Here is a 26,221-nt window from a genome sequence, read left to right as displayed (position 1 = left end):
TGCGACCCCATAGACGGCAGCCCACCAGGCTCCCCCGTCCCTGGGATTCTCTAGGCAAGAACACTGGAGTGGGTTGCCATTTCCTACCAATGCATGAAAGTGAAAAGTGAAAGTGAAGTCGCTCAGTCATGTCTGACTCTTCTCGACCCCATGGACTGCAGCCCACCAGGCTCCTCCGTCCATGGGATTTTCCAGGCAAGAGTACTGGAGTGGGGTGCCATTGCCTTCTCCGAGGGACATCATGGAGCAGGTCAAAATAAATCAGTCCCTTTAGGAAAAAAAGTTAAATTATTCACTCAGTCAACATTAAGTCTGAGGAAGACTTGAAGCAACTTGGTGAAGCAGAGGCTTTGGGGATATAAGGTTAACTCACAAGTAGGGAAGAGATTTATAACAGAATTTTAAAATTATAAGTAACTTTAGAAAAGATCATTTTGCAGTTGGGCGAAATTAATAAATTGAGAGGTTAAGTCCATAGCAAAAAGAGGAAAAAAAAGTTCTTCTCCCTGGAGACACCCTATAATGTAAGGATAGTAAAAGATTAAAAACATATTAACCTGCAGTGTCAGAGAGATTGGAGAGGGCCCATCCGCAGATGAGGGATTTCCACAAAACTCTGAAGGGAAGAAGGCCTGGGGAGCATGATGGATGAACTACGCAAAGGAGGAGGAAGAAAGCATCGAGTACTCACCCGGGGGAATCTGGATCAAAGGGAGGGGGAGATGGTGCGCCCTGTGGGATTCCTCCAGGGCTTAGGAATTGGAGACTTCAGAATGGCAAGAGGGAGGTGAAACTTGAGGCTGCAAACATGTGGCTTCTTTAAAAGTCGGTAAATTAAGCAATCAACGTCCCAGCCTATTCCACAGAATGCTATGACCTAAGCATTCCAAAGCTGAAGAATCAGAGTTTCGTTTTTGGAAAATGAAATAACTACCTTCCCCTTGAAAGACCTCCACATTCTGGCTTTTGATGGACTCCTAATGGTAATAGCTGCCTTCCTGCCTGATAGACCTAACAAAACAAAACAAGAACCTTATTCCAGTACACAATGTTCTCAACCTTCTTTTTGACTCTTACTCTTAAATATGAATGGATAACTTGAGATCAATATAAAGTGAGACTTCATGATAAACAGATTGAAAATGTGATCCCAGAAGGAAGGAATGATGTGGAAAATAGGGAAATAACTAAATGAACACACAACTTTGGCATTCCCCGAAGATTGAAGAATGATATTTTATCTATAAAATTAAAGCAGGATGTTTTGATAAAGGAATGGATATGAAACAAGTTGAAAATTCTTACAAATTAAAAATATGAGAAGTACTTCCTTGGTGGTCAAGCGGTTAAGACTTTGCTTTCCAATGCAGGGGTGCAGGTTTCATTCCTGGCCAGGGAGCAAAGAGACCACATGCCTCATGGCCAAAACCCCAAAACATAACAGAAGCAATATTGTAACAAATTCAAGAAAGACTTTAAAAATGGCCCATATAAAAATATTTTTTTAAAAAATGAGAGGCAAGATGAAATAAATCAATAGGGTAATTGGAGGAAGGAGTCAAGGAAATCTCTTTTTAAAAAAAAAAAAAACAACTGGGAGAGACATGCCTAAAAGAAACTATAAAAAAACTAAGAGAACTATATATGACGTCTTGCATCTTTTAGAAATATATATGCTGCTGCTGCTGCTAAGTCACTTCAGTCGTGTCCGACTCTGTGTGACCCCATAGACGGCAGCCCACCAGGCTCCCCCGTCCCTGGGATTCTCCAGGCAAGAACACTGGAGTGGGTTGCCATTTCCTTCTCCAATGCATGAGAGTGAAAAGTGAAAGTGAAGTCGCTCAGTCGTGTCCGACTCCCAGCGACCCCATGGACTTCAGCCTACCAGGCTCCTCCGTCCATGGGATTTTCCAGGCAAGAGTACTGGAGTGGGGTGCCATTGCCTTCTCCGGAAATATATATGATGTCCTTCCAAATAAGGGTTTGGGGAAGAGAGACTAGAGAAAATAGAGGAGTGAAAATTAGTGAAGATATAACACAGAAAAATTTCTGAGTTGAAAAATAAAAGTCTTTACATTTTCAGAGACCACTTGAATACACAAGCAAATGAATGCATGAAAAAAGGCTTCTATCCAAGCATATCTTAATGAAATTTCAGAATACTATAGATAATAAGAAGAATCTCATAACGTCTTAGAAAAAAACAAGTAACATACAAAATGTGAGAAAACAGAAGCAACACTGAAGCCTAGAAAAAAGCAGAGGGCAAAGTATATTTAACTACGGCAATTAATTGATCAGTTTTAAGGGTGGATTATAGACATTTCCAGATGGGACAATCTGCAATTACTTGAAGATATGCTTCAATTAAGCAAAGAACAAAAACATAAAAGGTGAGGGGGAACAGAGGTGCAGGCAAAGTACAGGTGAAGGTAAGTCAAGGGAATTTCCATGGAGCAAGCCTGCAGAGAAATTAACCAAGCTGTTAAAGGATCCGCCTGCAATGCAGGAGACCTGGGTTCAATCCCTGGGTTGGGAAGATCCCCTGGAGAAGAGAAGGGCTCCCCACTCCAGTATTCTGGCCTGGAGAGTTCCATAGACTGTATAGTCCATGGGGTCGCAAAGAGTTGGTCACGACTGGGCGACTTTCACTTTCAGATCAGGAGAATCAGGGCTGTGAATGGCGGATTTCCTGGAAAACACTGGGCACAAGAGAAATACCTACTGTTACAGACCATTTGAAAAGTCTGAGGACATAATAAAGAAAAGCAATGAGAAAAAAGTAATAACAACTTAAAACTCCCAGATAGACAAAAGGGTGTTTACAAAAAGAAATCTCATGTAATTCTGTGACTTTTTAAAAATTGTGGTAAAATGCATATAATATAATTCACCTTTTTAACCATTACACAGTGGTGTTTGGTATGTTGACAGTGTTTCACAACCATCACGTCTGTCTAGTTCTAGGACTTTTAGATCACTCCAGAAGAAAACTCCATGCCCACCAAGCAGTCATGCACCCAACACCACCTCATTCCCACCTTCGCCCAGCTGCAGTCATTGCTTTTCTGCTTTCTGTCTCTACAGCCTTGCCTATTCTGCATACTTCATATAAACGGAATCGTACACGTGGGTTTTTGCATCTGGCTTCTTCCACTTGGCATAACGCTTTCAATATCCACCCAGTTTGCAGCATATATTGGTACTTCATTCTTTTTGTGGCTGAATAACTTTCCTTGTATGAACACACCGTATCCACTCACCAGATGATGGACAGGACACATTTGGAGCCTATCTCAAGCTTCCGTGGAGCATTAAAAATGCAGGACCTTAAGATTTATGATTTAAGCTAGTTTCCAACAAATACCTTGTCTCCTTTTGGGAGTAACAGCTCCTAGCTTGCCATTAGAACCTGGGTGGGGGGCGGGGCAGAGGGGCAGAGTGGCAACTCACTGCAGTCCCCCAAATGACCAGACAGACACCTGATACTTGCCATTCATGAACATGTGCTATCTGGTTCGCTTGACCATAAACTTGAACATTTCAAGAAGTGCTCAACCATTACAGAGAGATGATATACACAGGTTGATGCCTAACTGTTCCTGAAGGCACAGATTAGGCCCAGAAGCCAGTCAGTCGTACCCCAGCATGCTCGGACCAGCCACACTGGTGACCTCAGCCGATGCCCGTGGCCTTGTGGCGAATCCCAATGACCAACTGATGAAAAGAGATGGCAAGTCAAGCCAGATTTAGATGGCCTTCTACCAGATGCCTGCACCAGCCCAAAGTGGGCTGACAGTCATTGTAGCCCCATTGGGGGCAGCCAAGGACAGGAAATCCTCCCAGGGTAGCACTTTGTTTGTAAGGTGAGATGCCCTGGAGGAAGACCCTGGATTGATCCACGGAGTGGCTAATGGCTGGCCAGATGGTGAGAGAATGCGTCATGCTTAAAAGAAACCCCAGCTGTATATATATTAAATCATATGTATATTTTATATATAATTATATAAAATTAGACTAATGCTATATAGCATTATTAAAAGATTTTTACATATACAATATATACTGTTATAAATATATTAAATACGCAAGCCATATTAATACATATATGTTTATTAAAAGATGTATATGTATATACACGTGCATGGGTGCTCAGTCACTTCAGTTGTGTCCAACTCTTTGCAACCCCATGGACTATAGCTCACCAGGCTCCTCTGTCCATGGGATTCTCCAGGCAAGAATACTGGAGTGGATTGCCGTGCCCTCCTCCAGGGGATCTTCCCAACACAGGGATCGAACCCTTGTCTCATATGTCTCCTGCACTGGCAGGTGGGATCTTTTACCAACAGCACCACCTGGGAAGCCCTGTATATGCAGGTATACATATATGTGTACAAATAGTAGTATTAAAACTGTGTATACCATAATGTTAACATTATAAACATTATAGGTGGCTTTTATTTTTTCCATTTTTTTTTACTCATTGTGCATTATTTTTATAAACAGAAAAAAAAGTTAAATACTTTTTTAAAAAGAAACTTCCTGATGGCTTGGCTTCACAGAAACATGACGCTCTGTGGAATTTCTCTTGCTCTGAAGTCTGTCTTCTGTAAACAGCACTGTGGTTAGACTGTGGACACATTCTGCTGTGACCCTTTGCGAGCCTGGTTTGGCATGCTACACTCCAAAAACACTGGAAGCACAAATTGTATAAGTAACTCAGTCTTATAAATAGAAGGGGAAATGATACTTTCCGTTTATCTAAAAGTACAGAAGGCAGCCTGACATCCCTGAGATCTAGGCTTTGGGGTGAGGCTGGCTGGGGTTTGACTCCTGACTCTGCTGTTTGTCACTGTGGACAATAGACCTGACCTCTGAGTCCAAATCTCCCCTTCTTGAAAAGGAGAGGATGCCAGCTACTTAAGCTACCCTGGTAGTGTGATCAAAATAGTGGACAGTGGTGAGTTACGTAAGCCATCTAACTTCCAGGGCTAAGCTCTGCCTACATCTGATGTGGGCACAGGAGGTAAGGCAGAGTGGATGATGGGCGTGGATGGCTGAATATTTCCAAGCTCTTAAATGCTGCTTGCTTTCATCAGCAAGAAAGGGACTCAAAGTCTCAGTTTCCCTCCTGCCCAACAGACTCTTCCCTGGTGGTTCAGATGGTAAACAATCTGCCTCCAAAGCAGGAGACCTGGGTTCAGTTCCTAGGTCAGGAAGATCCCCTGGAGAAAGGAATGGCTACCTAATGCAGTATTCTTGCCTGGAGAATCCAGGGACAGAGGAGCCTGGTGGGCTACAGTCCATGGGTCACAAAAAGTTGGACAGAACTGAGTGACTAACACTTTCAACAGACTCTGATGGACTACATCATGGAGCACAGAGTGGAGAGCTGAAGAAGGCTTCTCACTCTCCTCCCTCGGAGACCGATTCCCTGGGAGGTTACATCCAAACACAGAAGCACGTGAGTCTCCATGCACACTCCTCAGTTAGATGGGAAACCATTGGCTAGGAAAAGTGTTTACAGATTTTTAAGCTCATGAAGCAAGTCTGCTCTGGTGAAAGCTTCACAGGGGTTGCTCCAGCATGGCACTGGATTTCCTCTGTGTCCTCTAGTTCAGGAAACTCCTTAATTTGAGAAAGATAAACTCCATTCATCCCGGGTGGATGAAGCTTGAGAGCAATAAGAGACAGCACTGCAGTTAGAAAAGCTTTTGATCAACTTCCATGGCCACAAGAGAGCTTCCTTGGTAGCTCAGCTGGTAAAGAATCTGTCTGCAATGCAGGTGACCCTGGTTCGATTCCTGGGTTGGGAAGATCCCCTGGAGAAGGGACAGGCTACCCACTCCAGTATTCTTGGGCTTCCCTGGTGGCTCAGATGGTAAAGAATCCGTCTGCAATGCGGGAGACCTGGTTTTGATCCCTGGCTTGGGAAGATCCCCTGGAGAAGGAAAAGGCTACCCACTCCAGTATTCTGGCCTGGAGAATCCCAAGGACAGAGGAGTATGGTGGGCTGCAGTTCATCGGGTCACAAAGACTCAGACATGACTGAGAGACAAAGCACAGCACAGCACACGGCCACAGGAAAGCCCTCGAGTTTGTCTCTGTTCTGTTCAGGATCTTCCCCCACGTCAGGAGGAGGAATCCGGAGCTGCAGGGGCACCGGCAGTGAGCACTGAGCCCCGACTGTGGGCCCCCTAAAGGCAGAAAGAGCACTTCTGCCAACTAGGTGGGTTTGGTGAAGTCATGCTGTTGTACTGAGAGCCTGCAATCAGAGGAGCTGGGAGCACTGAGTGCCCACGGGCCCCCGCACACGTGCATTAGAGTCACACGGGTCTGGATGTGCAGCTTGGGTCACCCCACAGGCCCCTGCACATGTGCTTTAGGGTCACATGGGTCTGGATGTGCAGGCTGGGGTCACCCCACAGGCTCCTGCACACGTGTTTTAGAGTCACACGGGTCTGGATGCGCAGGCTGGGATCACCCCACAGGCTCCTGCACACGTGCTTAAGGGTCACACGGGTCTGGATGTGCAGCTGGGGTCACCGCACAGGCCCCTGCACACATGCTTTAGGGTCACACGGGTCTGGATGTGCAGGCTGGGGTCACCCCACAGGCCCCTGCACACATGCTTTAGGGTCACACGGGTCTGGATGTGCGGCTGGGGTCACCCCACAGGCCCCTGCACACGTGCTTTAGGGTCACATGGATTTGGATGTGCAGGCTGGGTTCACATGTTTGGACCACATGCTCCCCTGAATCCTAGACCCCTCATCTAAGAAATCAGGGTGCTGAATGCATCCTTGAAAGTCATTGTCTCTAATCTAACAGAAGGGCCGGCATAATACTAGAGAAATGGGGGAGGTTCAATTATTACCAAGTTCACTTTCCTTAAGGCAGCTGGAGACTTCCTGGAATTTCCTAGGGAGCTTACAGTTCTCCCTATAATTCTAAGGCAACAAGGGCTAAAGCAAAGAGGACGGACTCAACCACAGCTCTGAGCAAGGAGAACTGCAGGAGGGACAACCCAGTGAACCACTGTCCTGCGATGCTGTTCACAGCCCCCTCTACATTGCCATGTCCAAGTCCCACATCCAAGGTTGCCACCTCTGTGGTATCTCCCGACAACCCCAAGTCCTTTTGCCCTCAGCGCCAGCTGTGGTTACTGAAATGTGGGGCAAGTTATTCCATCAAATGTAGCTGCTGGTGCTGGTTTGGTTGCTAAATTATGTCTGACTCTTTGAGACCCCATGGACTGCAGGCCACCAGCCTCCTCTGTCCATGGGATTTCCCAGGAAAGAACACTGGAGTGGGTTGCCAGTTCCTCCTCCAGGGGATCTTCCCAACACAGGGATCGATCCTGTGTCTCTTGCACGCAGGTGGATTCTTTACCGACTGAGCCATTACGTGAGGTTACTTAGTCAACTTTCAAACCCTCTGAATCCTTTAGAAAAGAAAGAAAAAGATGTGTGTGTTTGTGTATGTGCGTGTGCGTGTGTAAGAAGGGGTGAGAAGGGAGGGAGGGAAGAAGTAGGGGGAGGAGGAGGTGAAGGAGGGAAAAAAGAGAGGAAGAAAGAAAAAGAAGTCACAGCTCTTTCCCTGATGTCATCTATTATGTCTGGGAATGACGGTCATGCAGAAACATCTGGGACTCATCACCTGCCTTATGCTCCACCAGAGAAGAGATGATTTCTGGATATTAATCTAACATGGGGGCACTCCATAAGCCTACCAAAGGGAACAGCAGGCTTTTCTAATTTATTGTGCCAGATGAGAGAATTTAGAGATTTGAGGGAAAGTTTTCATTGCAATGTCAAGGTGGGAGTCCTCAGGACTCCCCCCACCCCCTCCCCCCAAACCATCCAGATAAGTACAAGCCCCATCTGTTCCAGGGAAGACTCAGACTGAGGAAAACCAGCTCACATTCTTGCTTTAGTGCACACACTCGAAAGAAAAAAATAAAAAGTTCAAGGACTTTTGAGACTTTAGTCCTCTAGGGTAAGAGCAGAGTTGCACTTTAGACACAGTCAAGCTGTTTACAACCACAGTTCTCTTCAGTAGATACTGATGATTACTGTACTAATAGCTTGAAAAAGAGTAACCTATAGGCAAAACTGATATTCAATTCACCCCTGGCGGAACCAAGTTGGTCAAGTAGAGAAATCACAGTCCAGAACTGACAGTGAATTTGTTATCACAGCTGACCATTTAGAGTTCACTTCCACCTCAACAGATCTCGGGACGATTCTGAAATGATTTCCGGGTTGCCCAAATTCCTTTTATAAGGGAGGAAGCTCCAAGTAAAGAGTATGTGTAGGAGTATGGTCCCTAAAACAGATGATTAATAACCAGGAAAGAAAGCAGCACACTTTCCAGAAACAATAGTATTTGTTCCTTAGATAAATGGAAAAGATGGTTTTAAGTCAAAAGACAGCTGAAAGAAGTGGCCTTTTATTTTTGATGGCTCTAAAAATATGAAATATTTATAGAATTTTTAATAAGAGATCATTTGCTTATTGGTAATTGAACTGTTATTTTAAATTAGGGGAAAAAAAGATCTCCAGCTTTTACATGTTAAAAATTGTAATTTTTTATTAGGGGCTAGGGACCAAAATCTCTCATTTTATTGATGCTGATGACATATACTCAGCTATTAACCTCTGTCAGTGAAAGCAGAGCATGTCTTCTAAGTTCTAGCATTCAATGAGAATCTAAACATTTCCCCCTCAATATTCTTTTATTACAGACAATTTCTGGTTCAGTGAAAGTGCAGTGCATTATAAGACAACATTCGAAACACTAGGGAGAAATATTTTTTCAACTATTTATCACCCTACAGGGTTTTCATTTTCTGCTGACTGTTATAACTGGAGAATAGAGGGCCTCACTCAGGGTGGGGGTGGGAAGCTATTTATGAATAGTCTGTGATTTGGAGCAGCTGCTCTTCACTATATATCATCCCTTTTTGATAAGCATGTTTTCACCAAAAGCTACCACTAATAAGCGGGTGCATATGAAACAAACCGCTGCAGAGCTGTTACCTTGAAAGAAAGACGTCAAATAAAAAGCTTCTCCAGGTTGAAGTATCCTTGAGTTTCTTCATGATAGGAGAATAATAAATCTGAAAACACGTTGCATCTTGGGAATCTAATGTTCCCGATAGAGAAGAATACTGTCAAGGCGTTTCCATGCAGCTTTCACTCTGGACTCAAATGAATAACATCCTCAAGGGAATTAGAGACGCTTTCACTTGACCTGTACCCACAGGGTGAGCCTATCTGGGTTACGCTGCAAGTGTTTTTGCTGCCAAGCTGGAGACTTAATCATACTTATACTGTGCTTCCAACTTGAGACAACAAAGTGGGAACAACTCTGAATTGGAATACGGTCCACGTGAAAAAGATACACAAGCAAAAAAGTTCCTTTCTCTCAACATATTTATGACAAAACATGACTGATTCATTTTCCCACGGTGTACTTATAAAGGTGAAAAAGTCAAAAAATCTCTTATCCTAATACTATTTTGTTAAAGCTTCATTAGGAGATGTGTGATATTAATATCTTTCCTGCTAAAGGCTCGATCAACAGACTGAATAATTCCACAGATTAGACACCAGAATCTAACCCTTGAATACAACTGGCAAAGGAATGGATACAGTTATAAACATACCAAAGTAAAACCGACCTTTAAATACTTTAGAACATAAATCTTATCATAACTTCTGGCAGGAGGGTAATTGGACACAACAAATTGGGAAAGGTAATGTGACAATATATTTTAAAAGTCTTAAACATGCATGCAGATTTTGACTCAGGAATTCTAATTTCAGGGAACATTCAGATTTCTTTAAGGATGTTCGCTGCAGCCCCAAAATTCCAGCATCAGGAAAACATCTAAAGAAAAGTTCAACAGTGAGAAACAGAAGGAAAATGATTCAAGGAAAGACCTATTGTGCAACCATTTAGAGGAACATGGCAGAAGAATATTGAAAGTCATGAGAAATGTTCATGAAAATTATGGGGGAAAAGCAGGTTGCAAAATAGTTTGGACTAGGTGGCCCCAATTTTGTTTAAAAATATGTAAAAATGTTAACAAGAAATACATACTGTACAATACTTGTGATCATCTTGGGAGATATGATGATGCATCATTCTTGTTTGCTTTTCTGCTTTCTTGTAATTTTCAGATTTCCTATAATAAAGATATATTTGTTTTTAACAAAGAAACAATATCAGTGAGGCATAGCACAAAGACCAGACATTCCAAATGTTTATCTGTTCCCCACCTATGAATGGCTTTCCCATTCCTCACACTACTTGTATGATACTGCTATGCTATTGTTTGTATGTGTGAATACATATGTGTGTGTTGGTATCTCTCCAGCCATGTACAATGCAGTGGTCATGTGGTACAAGGGTTCAGGAGAGATTCGTATTATAAACCTAATTCTAATTTTACTTAAGTTGGTGTTCAACTTCATAAATATGTGCTATCCCAAATATATTGCAAATATCATTGTTTCTGTTTTAAAAGTTCTTGATAATCACGCCTCGCTAGGAACGTTGACAAAAACGCCACCCCCACCTCCACATAGATATCAGAATCAGAGCCACATGGTTTTTCTTAGAGGCTTCTTGAAGAATGCACCTTTATTCCACAGTCTCTTCATCTAGTTAGCCACACTTTAAAAGCAGAATGAAATGAGTTCCAGGTGGCTCTCATGGATCTGAGTCTTTGTCGCAGGTCATCTTACCGTCAGTACCTACATTCCGTCAGCCACTCTCATGCACGCCTTCTTTTGTTCGAGCGTGTATCCATTCATTCCTTCATAAACATCGAGGTTTGTGTCTGCACAGGAAAAACATCAATGACTTAAGAAACAGGCCTTCCCCCCCAGAAGTTCGTTACAGACTGACAGGACAGAAAGATACATAGACAGACTCTTGTGAGATTAGGTGGAAGGTTGTGCCCCCTAAGATTCTCCTCTTGTAGGTTCTTTTATAATATGAACCCCTTTGGAAAAGAGAACTTTTCTAGATAGTTGTTGGCTTTCCTCCTGTATCCGAGAGACAAGGCTGTAGGAAAGAACTGATGAGCAGAGACCAGGACGAGGCTCATTCACCTGTGTCTCAGGTCCACCCAGGGGCAGCCTTGGGTACGGCGCTCACTTCTACAGAGCATCCTTCAAAGGGTGAATGGGACATTGAATCCGGAAGCAATGGCTCCAGGGGTCTGTGTTAGTGAAAGGATGTGCCAACAGCTGGCACATTATTCACTTCTAGTAGAAACCTTAACATCTCCAGATTGTCTTAAGGATGAGGCTTTCATTTTAAACAGGATTCTTGTAATTGTAGGAAGGAATGTTTTAGAGGATTTCCTGTCCTTGGAAAAAGTTAGTGGCTGTATAGAAAGTCTCCATAGAATGCGCTTCAGCTTGGCAGTGACATACCCTCGTGTTTGGCTTTTTAGAACTAAGTCGGATTCTGTTTTGCTTATACATTCATTTGTATTATTTCGTGGTTATGAACAGGGAGCGGGAATGGCAGAGGGCAAATTGAGGGTAAGGGAGTGACAGATCCAGATTACTCTATGAAGATAGATAAGCTCCTTGGTCCACGGGATTCTCCAGGCAAGAGTACTGGAGTGGGTTGCTATTTCCTACTCCAGGGGATCTTCCCAACCCAGGGACTGAAACTGCATCTCTTGAATCTCCTGCACTGGCAGACAGATTCTTTACCGCTAGTGCCACCTGGTAAGTCCATTATGTAATAGATATAAACCTTAAACTTACATAGTGCCGTATGTCAATTATAACTCAGTAAAACTGGAACAATTTAGACCTGATTTACTTTTCTAGTTTTGCAAAAATCTAGTCCACACCTACAGGGCCCTAAATTTTTAAGCTGCATCTGCTTAATGGACTACCTTTTTGAGGTGATACTTTTTAATGTCTATGATTGTGATATATTTATTAGAAATTATGATAAGAATTGATTAAGTACAACATGAATTGATAAATACTAGATTCCAGATGCAGTAGGAAGTATCTAAAGATTCTTACTTAGATTCTTTAAGAAAAAAAAATCTTTCTTCCTTTTTTAATATTTATTTTTTTGGCCAAGCCACACAGCATGTGGGATCTTAGTTCTCCAGCCAGGGATTGAACCCACGCCCCCTGTATTGGAAGCTCAGAGTCTTAACCACTGCACTGACAGCGAAGTCTTCTCAACTGGATTCTGAGGGCAAATGAGCTAGCTGTGATAAACCACTTGGGAAGAATGTTCAATTACTAAAGTAACAACTAAGGAAAAGGAATCAAGCACCAGCTTATCCGGGCTCCGAATGATTCATCCTCCCCCTGACGTGACGGCTTTTACTCTGCCCCTAAAAGGTAATCCTTACCTTTAATCCTGTTTTTTCCCCTGTCTTAATCCTACCTCATCTGAGGAAATTCTGGATTGCCTTTTATTGAGACCAGGAGACTATGCTCTGGAAAGCAGGAAACACATAGATCTGCAACTTGAAAAATTAAGAAGGTTTTTTATACTCAAGAAAAATCTCAGGTTCAGCGTGTAGTCCCCATCAGAGGTGAAGTGGCCACAAAGAGCTGGGAGGAAAGACAGGACTTGGCTGCCCGGGGAGGATTAAAACACAGGACGACCTCATTCACAATTTTTCACCCTTCTTCGACTTATTGTATTCTTAAACGTTTTACATTTTCACAAAGAGTATTCTGACTCTAAAATAATATGTGCTTACTGTAGAAAAATTGGACTAGGTAGAAAACTAAAATTAAGATGTGGATTTCATAGAGGCATGACTTTTAGGAAGAATGGAATTGGAAGACTATTCAAGTTACCTAAAACATCCCCCAGAGGGAACTAGACTATGTCATCATTGACTTCATCCTGACCACATCCCAGGGTAGGAACCGCAACACCATTTCTGAGCCCTGGGGCCACAGAGAATAATGCTGTTCCAGCTTACCTGCTGAAAAAGCCAACTCCCAATACCACAGCTGATCTAGAGCTTGAGGGGAGGGGATCTGGTACACAGTCAACCCAGAGCAATGTTTAAAACTTTTTTTTAAGCTAATTTGAGTATTTGGGAGTAATAGCAAGGAATTTTGCTATTACCTGGTTGGGCTTTTAAAATAGTCACTGCTACAAAATGAGTAAGTCACAGTTGGGGACAACGTCATAGGCAGATGTGGCAACAATGATCAAGAAAGAAAAAATCAAGGACTTGTTTTAAAAGTGTGAGATGGGGGAGGGGAGAGGAATGAGCATATTAAAAGCAAGTTGTCAAAATCTCACAGATGTTAAAAAAAATAAAAGAGGTTGGAGGTTGGGGAAAGAAATGACAAGAAATAGAAAAACATGTGGTTAAGATAGGCGAAAAAACCCGTGAAATCCAGAAAGTAAACTTTTCATTATACTTTTATGGAACATTTGCATAAACATTTGCATAAACTGTCTTTACATTTAAGATACAGTTAAAAAGAAACATACTGTGTCCGCTGTCATCAACACCCCCACCACTTTGGGGAGACCCACTCTGCACCCACAGTCTCTTACACCCCCATAAACGGACTCCCCATATTCAGTGGATGAGATCTGTTCCTTTCACATGTTAGACAGCGGCTCGTTCAGTGGCTCCTGAGTAACAGCCCAGGAGTGAAGGATGGGGATAACCTTGCAAAAAGGGACAAAAGCTTCCCATTCCGCTTTTAATAAGCCCTTAAAGTTGTTGGAATCCTGCTAGAAGCCACCTCACTGAGCCCATTTCTTGGACAGTCCAGCCTACCCGAACTTTCCAAGCTCATAAGGACCACTGAGAAACAGTCACAAGAGGAGATCCCCCCACCCCAACCCCAGGAAACCCAGTAAACATTATAAAAGTGGCATAAATTGTTTAGCTAATGTCATGGTTTCGGGTGGGAGTTTGAAGTCCTGACTTTAAAATGAAAATTGGGAACACAGAGTTGGAAACGGTACATTTATTGCAGGAGCAGGCAAGAGGCCATACTCTTGTCAGGACACAAAAGTGGGAAGGGATGTTCAGAGAGGCCTTGTGATGGAGAAGGCATTTGATCTGGCCCTTGGAATATGGTTACAATTCAGATTTGCAGAGACTGGAGTGGGGAGAAAAAAGTAAGGTCTTATCAAACATATGGATATTGCTCTTAAGTCAACATACCACTTTCTTTCCAAGTACTAACAGTGTGACATAAGGAAAGGAGCACATTAAATAATATTAATCGTGCCCTTTTACCCTTTGAACTTTAAAATTCTTTAGAGCAATCCCATTAGGAACTAACAAGCCCAAGGTTTACGATCTTCACAGTACTTCCGTATTAAGCAAGAATAAGTTGAAAATGTTCCATTTTTTCACTTCCATGTTTATCCATATTTATCTAATCAGCTTTATAAAATGCAAAGGATGAGCTACTATATGTGTACACTGTAACTGATTAAGTAAATGGATGATGGATGGTGGATGGTGGGAGCCAGGATTCTTCTCACGGCCGGGGTGGGAGGTTACAGATAAGCAGAGGCGGGAGGCAGAAGGATCTGTGTAGCAATGGATCAGAGTTGTATACATCCATGTCAATTCACATTTAGCTTATGAGAGATACCGATGTTCCACACAGAGATATTATTGACATGGATGTACACAGGTTAGTACACACACAAGTATCTCCTTGCTCTATCAGCTGAAGAAACTTAGGAATTATGGCTCTCCAGTACTGGTGGGTGTACATAACTATCTCCTAGATCTTGGTTTCTTAATATCATCCTTCAATATAAGAAACTACGTGCTCAGTAAAGAAGTGACCGATTCAGAGACTGGAGTGGGATATACAAAATGAGCCTAGAGCATCCTATAATGCCGGGAAATTAGGACGTGCTCACAAAGAAATGAACAAACCACCACGATGATGGGGGTAGGTCAAAGGGATACGGGAGCCCACCAAAGGAGCAAACGAGAGCAGAAGCTGAAAAAGCTGAGGCATAACATACATAAAGTAGGAAAGGACTGCAACCCAATGCATAAAACAAGCAAGCATACACTGTGCACAGATACTGATGTGACTCAATTATGTCAAAATAAATGGGGAAGAAGACATTTCCTGTACAGAATTTCAAATAATCTATTTAAATTCTCCACCCTTCAAGAGATGGAGGGTAAATCCTGACTCCAGTGCGAGCTGAGCTTAGTGACTTTCTTCCGAAAAGGATAGCTAGAACTGAGGGAAAAAGAGTAACTTGGCAGTGAAGAGACCTCACGTTATCTTAAGCCAGGTGATTGAGGTTTCTGTCAACTGTGATGAGTCATATTGTTAATATGCATTCTTGGTATATGCTGCCAATGATACTTGACCTCTGTGAGCCCCTCATAACCTGGATGCCCAGCCTAATCTTCAGAAAAGCATGAAACACCCAGATTGAGGGCTATTATACAAAATTCCTGAGCAGTACTCCTCAAAACCACCAAGTCATCAAAAACTGACCACAGGAGACTAAGGCCACATAATAATGTGGTGTCCCAGACTGCCTCCTGGAACAAAAAAATGACAGGCAGGACAAACTAAGGAAATCCGAATAAAGTATTGCTTTAGTTCATAATGTGTCAATATTGGTTCATTAATTATGACCAATGTACCATACTAAAGCAAAATGTTAATAACAGGGGAAATGGTGATGGGGTAGCTACACAGGCATTCTCCATACAGCAGTCACAATAATTCTGTAATTCTAAAACTGTAATAAAATGTGTGTTTAAAAATGCACTGGGGGGACTACCCTGGTGGCCCAGTGGTTAGGACTCCATGCTTCCCCTCCAGGGGGCCACAAGCTCAATCCCTGGTGAAAGAACTAAGATCCCACAAGTCGTGCAGAGCAGCCAAAAAAGTCTAAAAATGCAATGGAAGTGCTTTGTTCTCAGTAAGCTATCTACAAAATATTCTGACTGATGAAGTCTTTAGGGCAGTCTCTCAAAGCACTGGTAGTTCTATCAATTGGCTAGAACAAAAGTCAGCTGTAAAAGATAAGCTCTAATGCGCCCGTTTGCCTGACTTCTTAAGAGGGCCAGATGGAGCCCCTGGTCCATCTCATTGGATCCCTTTTACAGGCAGGAGACACGGAAGGGATACAGCCGTGGAAATGGCATCTCCTGTTTCCAAGGGCATCTCTCCCTGAGAATCCTGAAATGTTCCCAGCCTGAATATCGATCTCTTGACAATTGACACAGATGTCCCATGACTGTCATCAAACACATCTGAAGAGAAGGAATGGAAAGGACAACGCTTGTCTTTTCCAATCCATTTAAGATTTGTTAGTCCGTCACATGTCCTGTCAACAATGACAAGCAGTGTGAAGCTGGACCATTGTAGGGCAGACCCACTGCCACCTTTCCAATCAGATGGGACGGCAACAGGGGACATCTCATGATTGTGGAAAAATTCAAGAAAGGGATTTTAAATGCTAGAACCATTGAACTGTTATTGACATTGAATGAGGTGCGTTACCGGGGGAAATTTTCCCCACAATATAGGATACAGTAAAGAATGGCAGATGCTGGCTTGAAGCATGGACACAAGAGGGTTCCAAACCAATTTCCCAAGATAACAAGTTTTCAATACATCATTAAAACATCTCGTTTTGTTGTCATTTACAGACTATAAAAAAAATATAGAAATCTTTGGTCTAATGCAATATCTATGTTATCATCTGTCTGTCTATCATCATCCATCTGTATATATGAAAGTTTCTAGTGATTTCTCAGGCCTTTGATAGCTGGTGATAAATTTATATCCCAGTGTTGGAGAAAAACAGCCTCTCAGTGCAAAGGTGAGTGGAAATGAGATTAAGCAAAGATAGTGGGCTTTGGATACAGGAGTGTAAGACTATAAATGTGAAATTTAAAGTGCTAGTAATCAATTGTAGTTATATACAAAATTACTATGTATATAACTTATCACGTGTTATTATTACATATAATACAATATAAATATATATAATGTATATGAATCTCAATTATATACAAGTATACAGTAATATACATTATATTAATTTTATATTTTACATTGTACTAGAATGTCCTTATTAACATAATCCTGTTGTTCAGTCACTAAGTTGTGTTTGATTCTGTGACCCCAAGCAGCACACCACGCTTCCCTGTATTATTATTACTAATATAATTAGTGTTATATCCTATTCTGTATTATTCTACGCTACATTATTACAGATATACACTTGAGATTAGGAATGAGTCCAAGCATTAACAGACTAGAAAGCATAACACAAAAATTCTTAGTTTTACATAGAGAAAAGAGTAATAAAGTGAAACAAACCCCAGGTAATAGGAAAGAAAAGTGATGCCTGGAACTTCGCAGCAAGCAAGAGCAACAAGGGGCCGTGAGGGACGCTGGCCTGGAGGCCAGTGTTGGGCCAACTTTGGGGGCTAAGGAACCCATGGACACCGTCACTCAGACACGCACAGGCTGACACGTTCATTCCGTGTGAGCCACAGACACCAGTCCTAGATCTGACTTAGGAAGACAGAGTCCGGTCTTCACCGAACATCAGTAGTTCAATCTTGCCCTTTGAATTCCAAGCTAACATCTCTGGCCTTATTTCTCTTTTAACACACTGCATCTCTCTCCCCCCTTTTATCATCATACTTCTAATGCACTGCTTTTGAGAAGATTCACCCAAACCTCACCCAGGATATCGTGCATGCAGGTGACTTGTTTTTTCTTGACATTTCTGCACAGTGTGTGTTATGCTCTGTGAACATTCATCACACGCACTTATCCCATGGGTTAGATGACTAGCTGTTTGCTTTACAGGAAGAGTCTGGAGCCATGGAGCTCAGAGGGGGAATGTCACTAAATCCAGGTATTCCCACAGTAGGGGTAAGGTTTCACAGTTAAATAAATTATTAAAGTCAGGTGAATAACTTCTTTTTATTATTCAGCGGCTCTTGATTTCACAGCTGCAAGAGCGGAGATGACAAATACCGAGGACTCTGGATTTTCCTTATGGAGGAAAAAAACACACCACTCTAAACACTTAAAAATAAGTTAAAACCATACCATTTCCTTTCGAAAGAAAAGATTTTTATGAACTGTGACCATTCTCTCAGAGGAGTCAGAATCCTGCCTTCCAGCTTCTTGGTGAGTCACTACATTTCCTCCTGTGTCCAGTTCACTGGAAGGTTCTGAAAGGAACAGACAATTACCTTTCCTCCAGCACAGAGGTTTTTGTTCCTAGCATACAATGCACAGTGTACTTCCGGTATTCTTGTTCCCCCTATTACATGCTTGAAAAATGAAGCGTCTGCATAGGCAAACAACTAAAAATAAGGCTTGTCCTTCAAAGGAGCCCCCTTAGGTTTTCCACACTTACCCAAATGGCTCTGTCATTGTTCAGAACACTTTGGGAAGTCTGCTTTGGGTATCGCCTTCACAAGAAAATTAGGCTAGACTTTACAGCTCCATATTGTTATCAACTAATAATGTTTCCCAGCTCCATCATTTGCTCGACAGCAGGTCACTTTGGGTTTGAAAAAAGGAGGTCCATTCTCCCAGGACAAAGTTTTGTCACCACTGAGGAGAGTCAGAGGAAAGGATAATAGATTCTGAAGGCAGGTAAACACAGAGGCATTCAAAACCAGTACAAAAGGGCCTCCCTGGAGTATGCGGGTAACTTCCGAGTGGGTACTGGATAGGGGAACCACATTCAGTCGGGGGTAGAAGCTACGATATGAGTGATAACAAAACAAACTGACCACATTACTTTATAATTTCATTTAGAAAACTTAATTATATGCCTCTGTAAGCCTCACTCGGTTTTAAATTTGAATAGCTGGCTAAAAACGGGATCTTTTTAAACATTCCTGGAAAAGGTGTTGATCAGGAATTTCCATTTTCAGTTGTTTTAATTCAAAAGCTCTAATAACCAAGATTGTGCAATAAAATTTTGTTATGATGTAATATTAGTTGAGGAGAGAAATAAAGTGGTCTCACGTAAGGTATTTTTCTCTCAAGTACCAAAAAAAAAAAAAAATCCACTTAGACATATAACCAAATGTTATTTAATATCTTAAAAAGTAACACAATCCAAAATGGATATTTCACACAACACTACATAAACAACATGAACACAATATTACCATATGGAGGGACTTTCAAATATAGACTTACAAAAATCCCTGTGCTTTTTTTTAAGTTATTATACTAAGCATGACAAGTAATCCTCATTTACAATATGGTACACTGACACGATAAAAAGCATGTTACAAATGTGCTGTTATAAATCAGTAACATTAGGGAAGACATTTCATGAACTGTAATTATTTCATATGAAATACTATACAATATAAACAGAACATCCATCTTGGATGACCTTTACAGCAACCAGAGACCAAGTAATTTAAAATTTTTTTTTTTTCAGTGCAAACACATTTTATTCAAGGCAGTCTTGGCTGCAAAATTCCTTTCTAACATACAGTAAATCCCACTTGCACTTCTTAATTCATTTACCCTAATGCAATAGTCACATTCAGTCACTCGGAGAAAGATACCTGCAGAATTATGATCCCTTTAAACTGAACGTTGAAATTTAATTCTCTTCTAGACAGTTGTATCTATGTCAACTACTCTAAGGACCTTAATTTGTAGCTGTCAATACTTACATGAAGGTGACCCTAGGACAGCTCTATTCCTAACCCATCCTTGTGTGCACAGTACCACACACTGCTTTGCCCTTCTGATGTGGAAACCCTGGAGGTGTATCGGGATATAAGTGGGGAGGAGGCAGGGCGGGCGGACTGGGAGGAAAGGGGGGCGAGGAGCTGTGTGTGTACACGACAGGATGGATTTTGTATAACTGCAGAGGATTCGTGCTGGAGACCTCGGATCTCGGGTTTGGTACCTATTTCAGGAGGCGGGGTGCAAGGGAACAGGCATGTCAAAACCAGGCTCTGGACAAGGAGGGAGGCAGCTGTATGTGGACCAAACATTAAACATTCCTGGAAAAGATGGGTAAGGCTTCTGGCCTCACCCTGGCTTCCAGAGTCATGGCCACCTCACCTGGAAAACAACCCCTTTCCTCGTTGGCAGGGCGTGTGTGTGCATATGTTCACGTTTGAGGACAGCAAGGAGCAAAGAAAGCCCTGTTAACTGGTAATATACAATCATCAGAAGAAGGTTTAGTCCCCCTCGAGCCTTGTAGAATTCTGAACCTTGCAAACCAGCCACTGTAAGTCCTAAAACAACTGTAAAAACGACCCAGAAAGATGGTACGGGGAGGGAGGTGGGGGGGGGGCTTCAGGATGGGGTATGGGGAGGGAGGAGGGAGGGGGCTTCAGGATGGGGAACACGTGTACACCTGTGGTGGACTCATGTTGATGTATGGCAAAACCAATACAACATTGTAAAGTAATTAGCCTCCAATTAAAAAACAAACAAACACAGGACTCTAGTGTGACAGGAGCCATGGCTGGGATGGTGCTGTAAAAGACGCAGAGATGAACTCCATCGGGGAGACGCCAGTGTGTGGTTCCAACACCCCAGGAAATAGAGTAATGAATTTTCTCATAGATCTAATTTATGAAACCTCTCCCGAATAAAAAAAATCTATGGGAAAAGATTGGATGTATCCGGAATACTGTAAAACCTTCTGGGAGAGTTGACAGAGTGATGGCTGATTCCTTTATCTTACTTGGCAAAGATCAGACCGATAATAATCTCTTTCCTGTCTGTATTCTACTAACCCAGAGCAAAGCAATGTCTTCCATGGCTTTTGCCTCCATTTTTCCTGCGTCCTAGCTTCCTCAAGCCCTCAGTGTGTGCAGAAATTTGAGGATGGTGGGATGATAAGAGAGCCGGGGTGGGTGGTGGAGAGTCGGGGAGGTTGGGGGGGAAGGAAAGGATCACTTCTGCGGGGGCCACTGTTGCCCGACGGCGCAATGCTAGCTGGTTCTGTGACTGGCCTGTGATAAACGAAGAAGGTCCTCGACCAGGATCTTTTATCTCCTAATTTGAGATTTAAAAAAAAAAAAAAACCCACTTGGAACTAGATCAGCTTCCCTGGCAACTCCAGATTCTTCGGATTAGGGCTCAGTATACTGAATTTCAGTTGTGCTGAGAAGCACTGTGGAGAGGACTCGATAAAAGGTTTTTTTTGTAGTGAAAGTTTCTGTATCAGCACCTTCCACTGCCAGGGGCAGTCGTGTTCCTGAAAGACGGTATTTTAGCACAGGATTGAGAGAAGCCCATGGGAAACTGTAAACAAGCGTGTGCGTTCTAGATCTACTTCCGACCCCAAGGGCATCTGGGTGGCTTTTTTTGTTTTTTTGTCAAATTCCCAACACCCTGAACTTTTTGAATGAAAATGGACAAAGGTGTCAAGTTGTATTTGTTTTCTTTGACTTTATTAGCACACATCAGAAAAATAGCATTGTATTTCGTGATTTCTCATGAGGGTCTATCAAACAGATAGAAAATAGATCACTGATAGCTGCCACTGTGTTTCTGGGTAATTGTATGTCACTCCTTCTGTTTGTTCAAGTACGGGTATTACAAATAGGACCTGCTCTGTGAACTGTGAATCCGAATGCTTTGGAAGCACTTTGAGATCCCAAAATGAATGTGCGAAGTGCTCATAGGTTGTTCTTGGTTTTTAATCAAATTCCAAACGCTGCCCATGTTATAAATTGTGAGGCTTTTCAAATCAAGATCACTACTGCATGGTGAGCAATATGCCTATCATTTAAGTTAAAAACGTTATTTTCAAGTACACTTTGTGGTGATAAGTGGTTTGTCCTGGGTAGAATTTTACAAAGCTGTGCCAACCTAAAAAACAAACAATGCTTTCATTGCTGCTGAACAGGTTTCTTTTTTTTTTTTCTCCCCATGGTGACTGCAATATAATTTAAACTTACATTTTAGAAATGCTGGTTGGATTATGAAAAAGGGAGACTGAGGAACAGCTGGTGTTCACATCGTTGTGATTCCAGATTAACTTTCACTGGATGCTTCCTGAACTTGAACTTCACAACATCAGAAAAGCAGCCATTTATTACTTTTATCCAGCTAGTCCTCTTTCAAGCTTTTCCCGTTTTCTCTATTTGATGGCAACCCCCTTTCATGTGCTTATGAAGGTCCCCTGAGATGTGCAAAATATATAAAATGAAATACAAATTATGGAACGGAAATTGTGGATACAAAGCACAGCTCTTTTAATTCCAATGAAATCTGGGCTCGATACGGTAGCATGCAAGTGAAGGCAGAGAGGCCCAAAGTGCTCCAAAGTTGGCAGTCCAAATTTCTGGTGTGTCTTATGACCGAAAACCTAGAATTCATATCAGATTTTCATAGGAGTAAATAGCTTGCTAAATCATGTTTACCAACTGGCTCTTGGCCAGAGAGAGCTCTTAGCAGGAATGAGGTGGGGGCAGGGGCGGGGGAGACAAGAAATTTAAACTTTTCATTCATAACAAAATCAAGTGCGCTTTCTGTGGGAAAGAAGAGAGATGGGTTTACAGCTGAGAATGAAATAATGCCACCAAAGAAAAACCATGGCAATGAGACAGTCACGAGTCCACACAGGCAACCACTGACACACACACAGAATGCCATGGTCTAATGGTTAAGAACGCTGTCAACTTTGCTTTTCTGAACAATACACTTGAACGCACTGCGGCCGCTTCATCAAATTTATGGAGGTAGTTATATGTAAAAATAAAAATTACCATAAAGTAATATGCTGTATCATAATAATACATAAGTGTGCAAAATGCCGACAGATGGGTTGACCCTTTAAAGTTGAACGCTACACAGAGATTCAACCAGATTTCAGTTTTGTAAACCTTTCAGTTGATAAACTCTAAGTGAAGTCTAGGTAAGCAGCCGTGGGCCACAAAGCGATCGTTTCACCGGAGGAAAAGGATGCGGGCAAAGCTCGGAGCGGGTTACTGAGAACATCACCGCAGACCATCTGGGGTCATACTTGTAACGTGCTTCCAGCCCCCTCTTCTCCCCCATTCATTCAGGCATCCCAATTCGATTCTGACGGGTATGTATCTGCATGGAACGTCTGCTCACACCATATCCTCCTTGAAGTCCATCGTTTCTATGCTAATGGCTGCTGGTCTAAGGGGGTTTGTTGTTTTTTTTTTCCCCCTAAATCATGTACCCCATAGCATCGGGCAAAGAATGTATACATTTTATTCAAATGTCTTCTGTAAACCTATTTCTTGTGAAATATTGATAAATTCATATTTTAAAGCTTCTCTTTAAAGGTAATGCTTTTCTTTCCTGTTCACACAGTATGTGATTATTCTAATGGCTACTTTAGGAGGATCAACTAGAGGCTGATGTATTGTTTCAATGGTTCTATTATTTATGAACTGATTGTATGATTCACGCTGGAGGGTAGGTTTAGGGGTGAAAAAAAGAGAATTTAGACAGAAGAATTTAGTAACTGTGTGGTATACAACTCCCCAAGGACACAGACTCTGTGTATAGTCTATTGGATACGTTATCATTCCTTCTGGACAAATTTAAGCAGTGAGACAAGAGTGCATTTGTGAGCAATCAAGGCATGCCTTGGAGGAAATAAAGCATGAGACTGAAAGCCAACCGACAGAAGCATTTTAAAGGTGTGGGAGTTTGCCAAGAAATGTGCTCATGTTTCACTATAAGCGCAAAGAAAGGAAACTATACTAAACTCAACGAGTCCAGTTTGACCCAACAAAACTTCCAGCTATCTGAAAAAGCATGAGAGAGTCTCTAAATGTTTCAAGAAACAGCCCAACTGTGTCTATTTAAAGACTCTACTCTTTTCAACAGATGGCTAGTGACTCAACCTAATACTGAAGCAGAAGTGTTTTGCCAATTTATGCCAATTTCTGAAATCTGAGGTGAAAATATTTTAGATTTATTTTTGGGTATTTATTTTATGGTATATGGCTCCAAACATCACATGCCACTCAGCTAAATAAAACTTTTGGTCAGACCATTTACTGGTATCAAATGAAATCCTTTTGTGAATAAAATTTCCATTATCTACAGATTTATTCCATGGTTCTCCTAAAATAAGACATGGGAACTTTTGAGACATCTCTTTCCTAGAGAAATGAATCTTGATTATTTGTAATTCCTTTGTTGCTGAGAACCTTCTCTGTAGTCATCATGACATTGTAAATGGAAACAAAATGTAATTAACAAGCCATCCTGAAATAAATTGGGCTAAAAACTATACATCCACCTAAAAATGCCTCCTGAAATTGGTTACAAAGTTTCTGTAAACATTACTCTGGCATAGTTCATGTATGCATAATTGTTATTCTGATAAATTTAGGGGGCATACAGTTAGGGTTCCACCACACTTGCAGAATGACCACATTCTGTTGTTAATTACATGGGCACATGTATATTTCTAATCAAAAAGTATTTTAAAGTTTTCTCTATAGATATCTTCCCAGGAATAAAAGGCCTGAAGTTCAGCTCTCCCTAAATTTGCTCTTTCCTATAACCACTAAAAATTATCTCCCACAGCCTAATTTAGGCATTCTATTTAAAACTACATAAAATAGATTTATGTCCTTCCATTAGAAAGAATAACGTCCCCAGGCCATAGTCTTCATTTGTATCACAAAGAACATTTTGCTTTTAAACAAACTAATTATCGTTTATCTCTGATAGTAAGATAGCATCACCCTTAAGTCTCACAAGGAAGAAATGCTCTTCCTTCACTATCTGATGAACACCTTTTTAAAAGTCCGCATTCCCTCTCCCATCACTCAATGCTGTGCCCCAGCCAGGCTGGGGGACCCTTCCTTTGTCCATTTCAGAATCAAAGGCCTATATTCCTGTTTGTGATGATGGAAGGTTAAACATATGGGACAAGCATCCATGACACTTAAAAAAACAAAATCCTGAAAACAAACACTCCCAGTATTTGGATCACGACCCCTTCTGACACACTTCCATGGGCTCCTACAAAATCGTGTCAAAAAAAACTCACAGTGCAAAATGACTGGGGCCTCAATGATTCACACACAAAGGGCTGGGGTCCCTTTTCATCAGTTTGGCATCGATTTCCCTCAAGGTAGACCCTTGCATTTGACATTTTGTGGTGGCTTAGTTGTTTATCTTTTTTTTGTTTGTTTTCTTTTGGAAGTGTCAAGGATCAGTTCTGTGGCACCATCTGGTCACAGACTGGGAGCAACACGCATCTGTGGCATTTTAAAATGGACTTGGCAACTGCAAGACATCGAAAATGCATATTACACTTACAGTGTCTAGACTTCCCTATGTGTGCTCAATTACAATTAGTGAAGCAAAAGTATACACATCACCCTACTGCTATTCTTGTTGCTACAGAGCCATAAATGTGAAAAGCAATACTCTGAAAGAAAGATTTTTCGGTTGTTGTTTTTTGCCCTAGCCTACTTAGCAGCACAGTTTAAGTCAACACAAAAACTGCCGTTGAGATGCTTGTCTTTCCAAAGATGTAAACACCAGCCACAGTGTCGTAAACTTGGCTGTATCGAATGAGACGGGAGGTCGGAGGCAGGATGACTATCACACACTAGTAACAGAAGCTTGCAAGCAGTTGGAAGGTTTCTGTAATTTCTCAGCTTCGTTGGTGGGGGGGTCCGTACTTGCTCGGAAACTGAAGGCCGGGCCAGCTCCACCGTGGGCTGGGCTCCAGGTAGGGTTCTGACGACGGTTACTTTCAACAATGCTTGATGTGTTGGAAGCCAGGCTCTCCCGAGTGCTACAAGAGTAAAAAGGTTTTGTTTGGTTTGGTTTTTAACATAAATAATTATATATCGGGCCCTAGAGGAAGAGCAAATGATGGAGTTAATGGATTTCCTCTGGCGGTTTATCATGTCATGTATATAGCATCTCATACTGATTATTCACATATGCTCCAGCAACTTGGACTCCAGAAGCTTTTCACAAGACATGTTATCATCAGCAGTACACTGAGTAAAGGGTTTTCATACAGCTAAATATGTCTTCCCTAGACTTTCATATTCAAGGAAACACCTTCAAAATCTGATGTGATAGATGGCTCTCGTGTTCCTTTTTTAAAAAGACTAAAGACCTTAAGAAGATTTTTTAAATTATACATAGGTAATGATTCCATTTCAGGCTCGAAATTCATAGATAGAATTGCTCCTGAATCAACTGCATACTTT

At 41.8% G+C, this 26,221-nt stretch overlaps 1 protein-coding gene and 1 long non-coding RNA gene across 8 annotated transcripts in view; both read right to left on the bottom strand.

Annotated features, from left to right (window-relative positions):
* The window catches only part of LOC113884765, a 40,629-nt gene extending 38,914 nt beyond the window's left edge, over nucleotides 1–1,715 (bottom strand). For all 6 annotated transcript variants that reach the window (XR_003509011.1, XR_003509010.1, XR_003509012.1 and 3 more), the window contains exon 1: nucleotides 692–1,715. This is a non-coding gene — a long non-coding RNA (uncharacterized LOC113884765). The remainder of the gene's footprint in view (nucleotides 1–691) is intronic.
* Nucleotides 1,716–19,082: 17,367 nt separating this feature from the next.
* STOX2 (storkhead box 2) overlaps nucleotides 19,083–26,221 on the bottom strand; it is a 197,594-nt gene continuing 190,455 nt past the window's right edge. The window contains exon 5 of one of the 2 annotated variants that reach the window (XM_027530124.1): nucleotides 19,083–25,794. In XM_027530124.1, the coding sequence (XP_027385925.1) occupies nucleotides 25,599–25,794 (196 nt within the window). In that variant the 3' untranslated portion in view covers nucleotides 19,083–25,598. The remainder of the gene's footprint in view (nucleotides 25,795–26,221) is intronic. The other variant, XM_027530123.1, reaches the window with a different exon arrangement.

The sequence above is a fragment of the Bos indicus x Bos taurus genome, chromosome 27, assembly GCF_003369695.1.
Source record: "Bos indicus x Bos taurus breed Angus x Brahman F1 hybrid chromosome 27, Bos_hybrid_MaternalHap_v2.0, whole genome shotgun sequence".
In the NCBI taxonomy this organism is placed as follows: Eukaryota; Metazoa; Chordata; class Mammalia; order Artiodactyla; family Bovidae; genus Bos; species Bos indicus x Bos taurus.
Note: the sequence above shows the minus strand (reverse complement) of the source record. Positions and strands in the feature narration are given on the sequence as shown.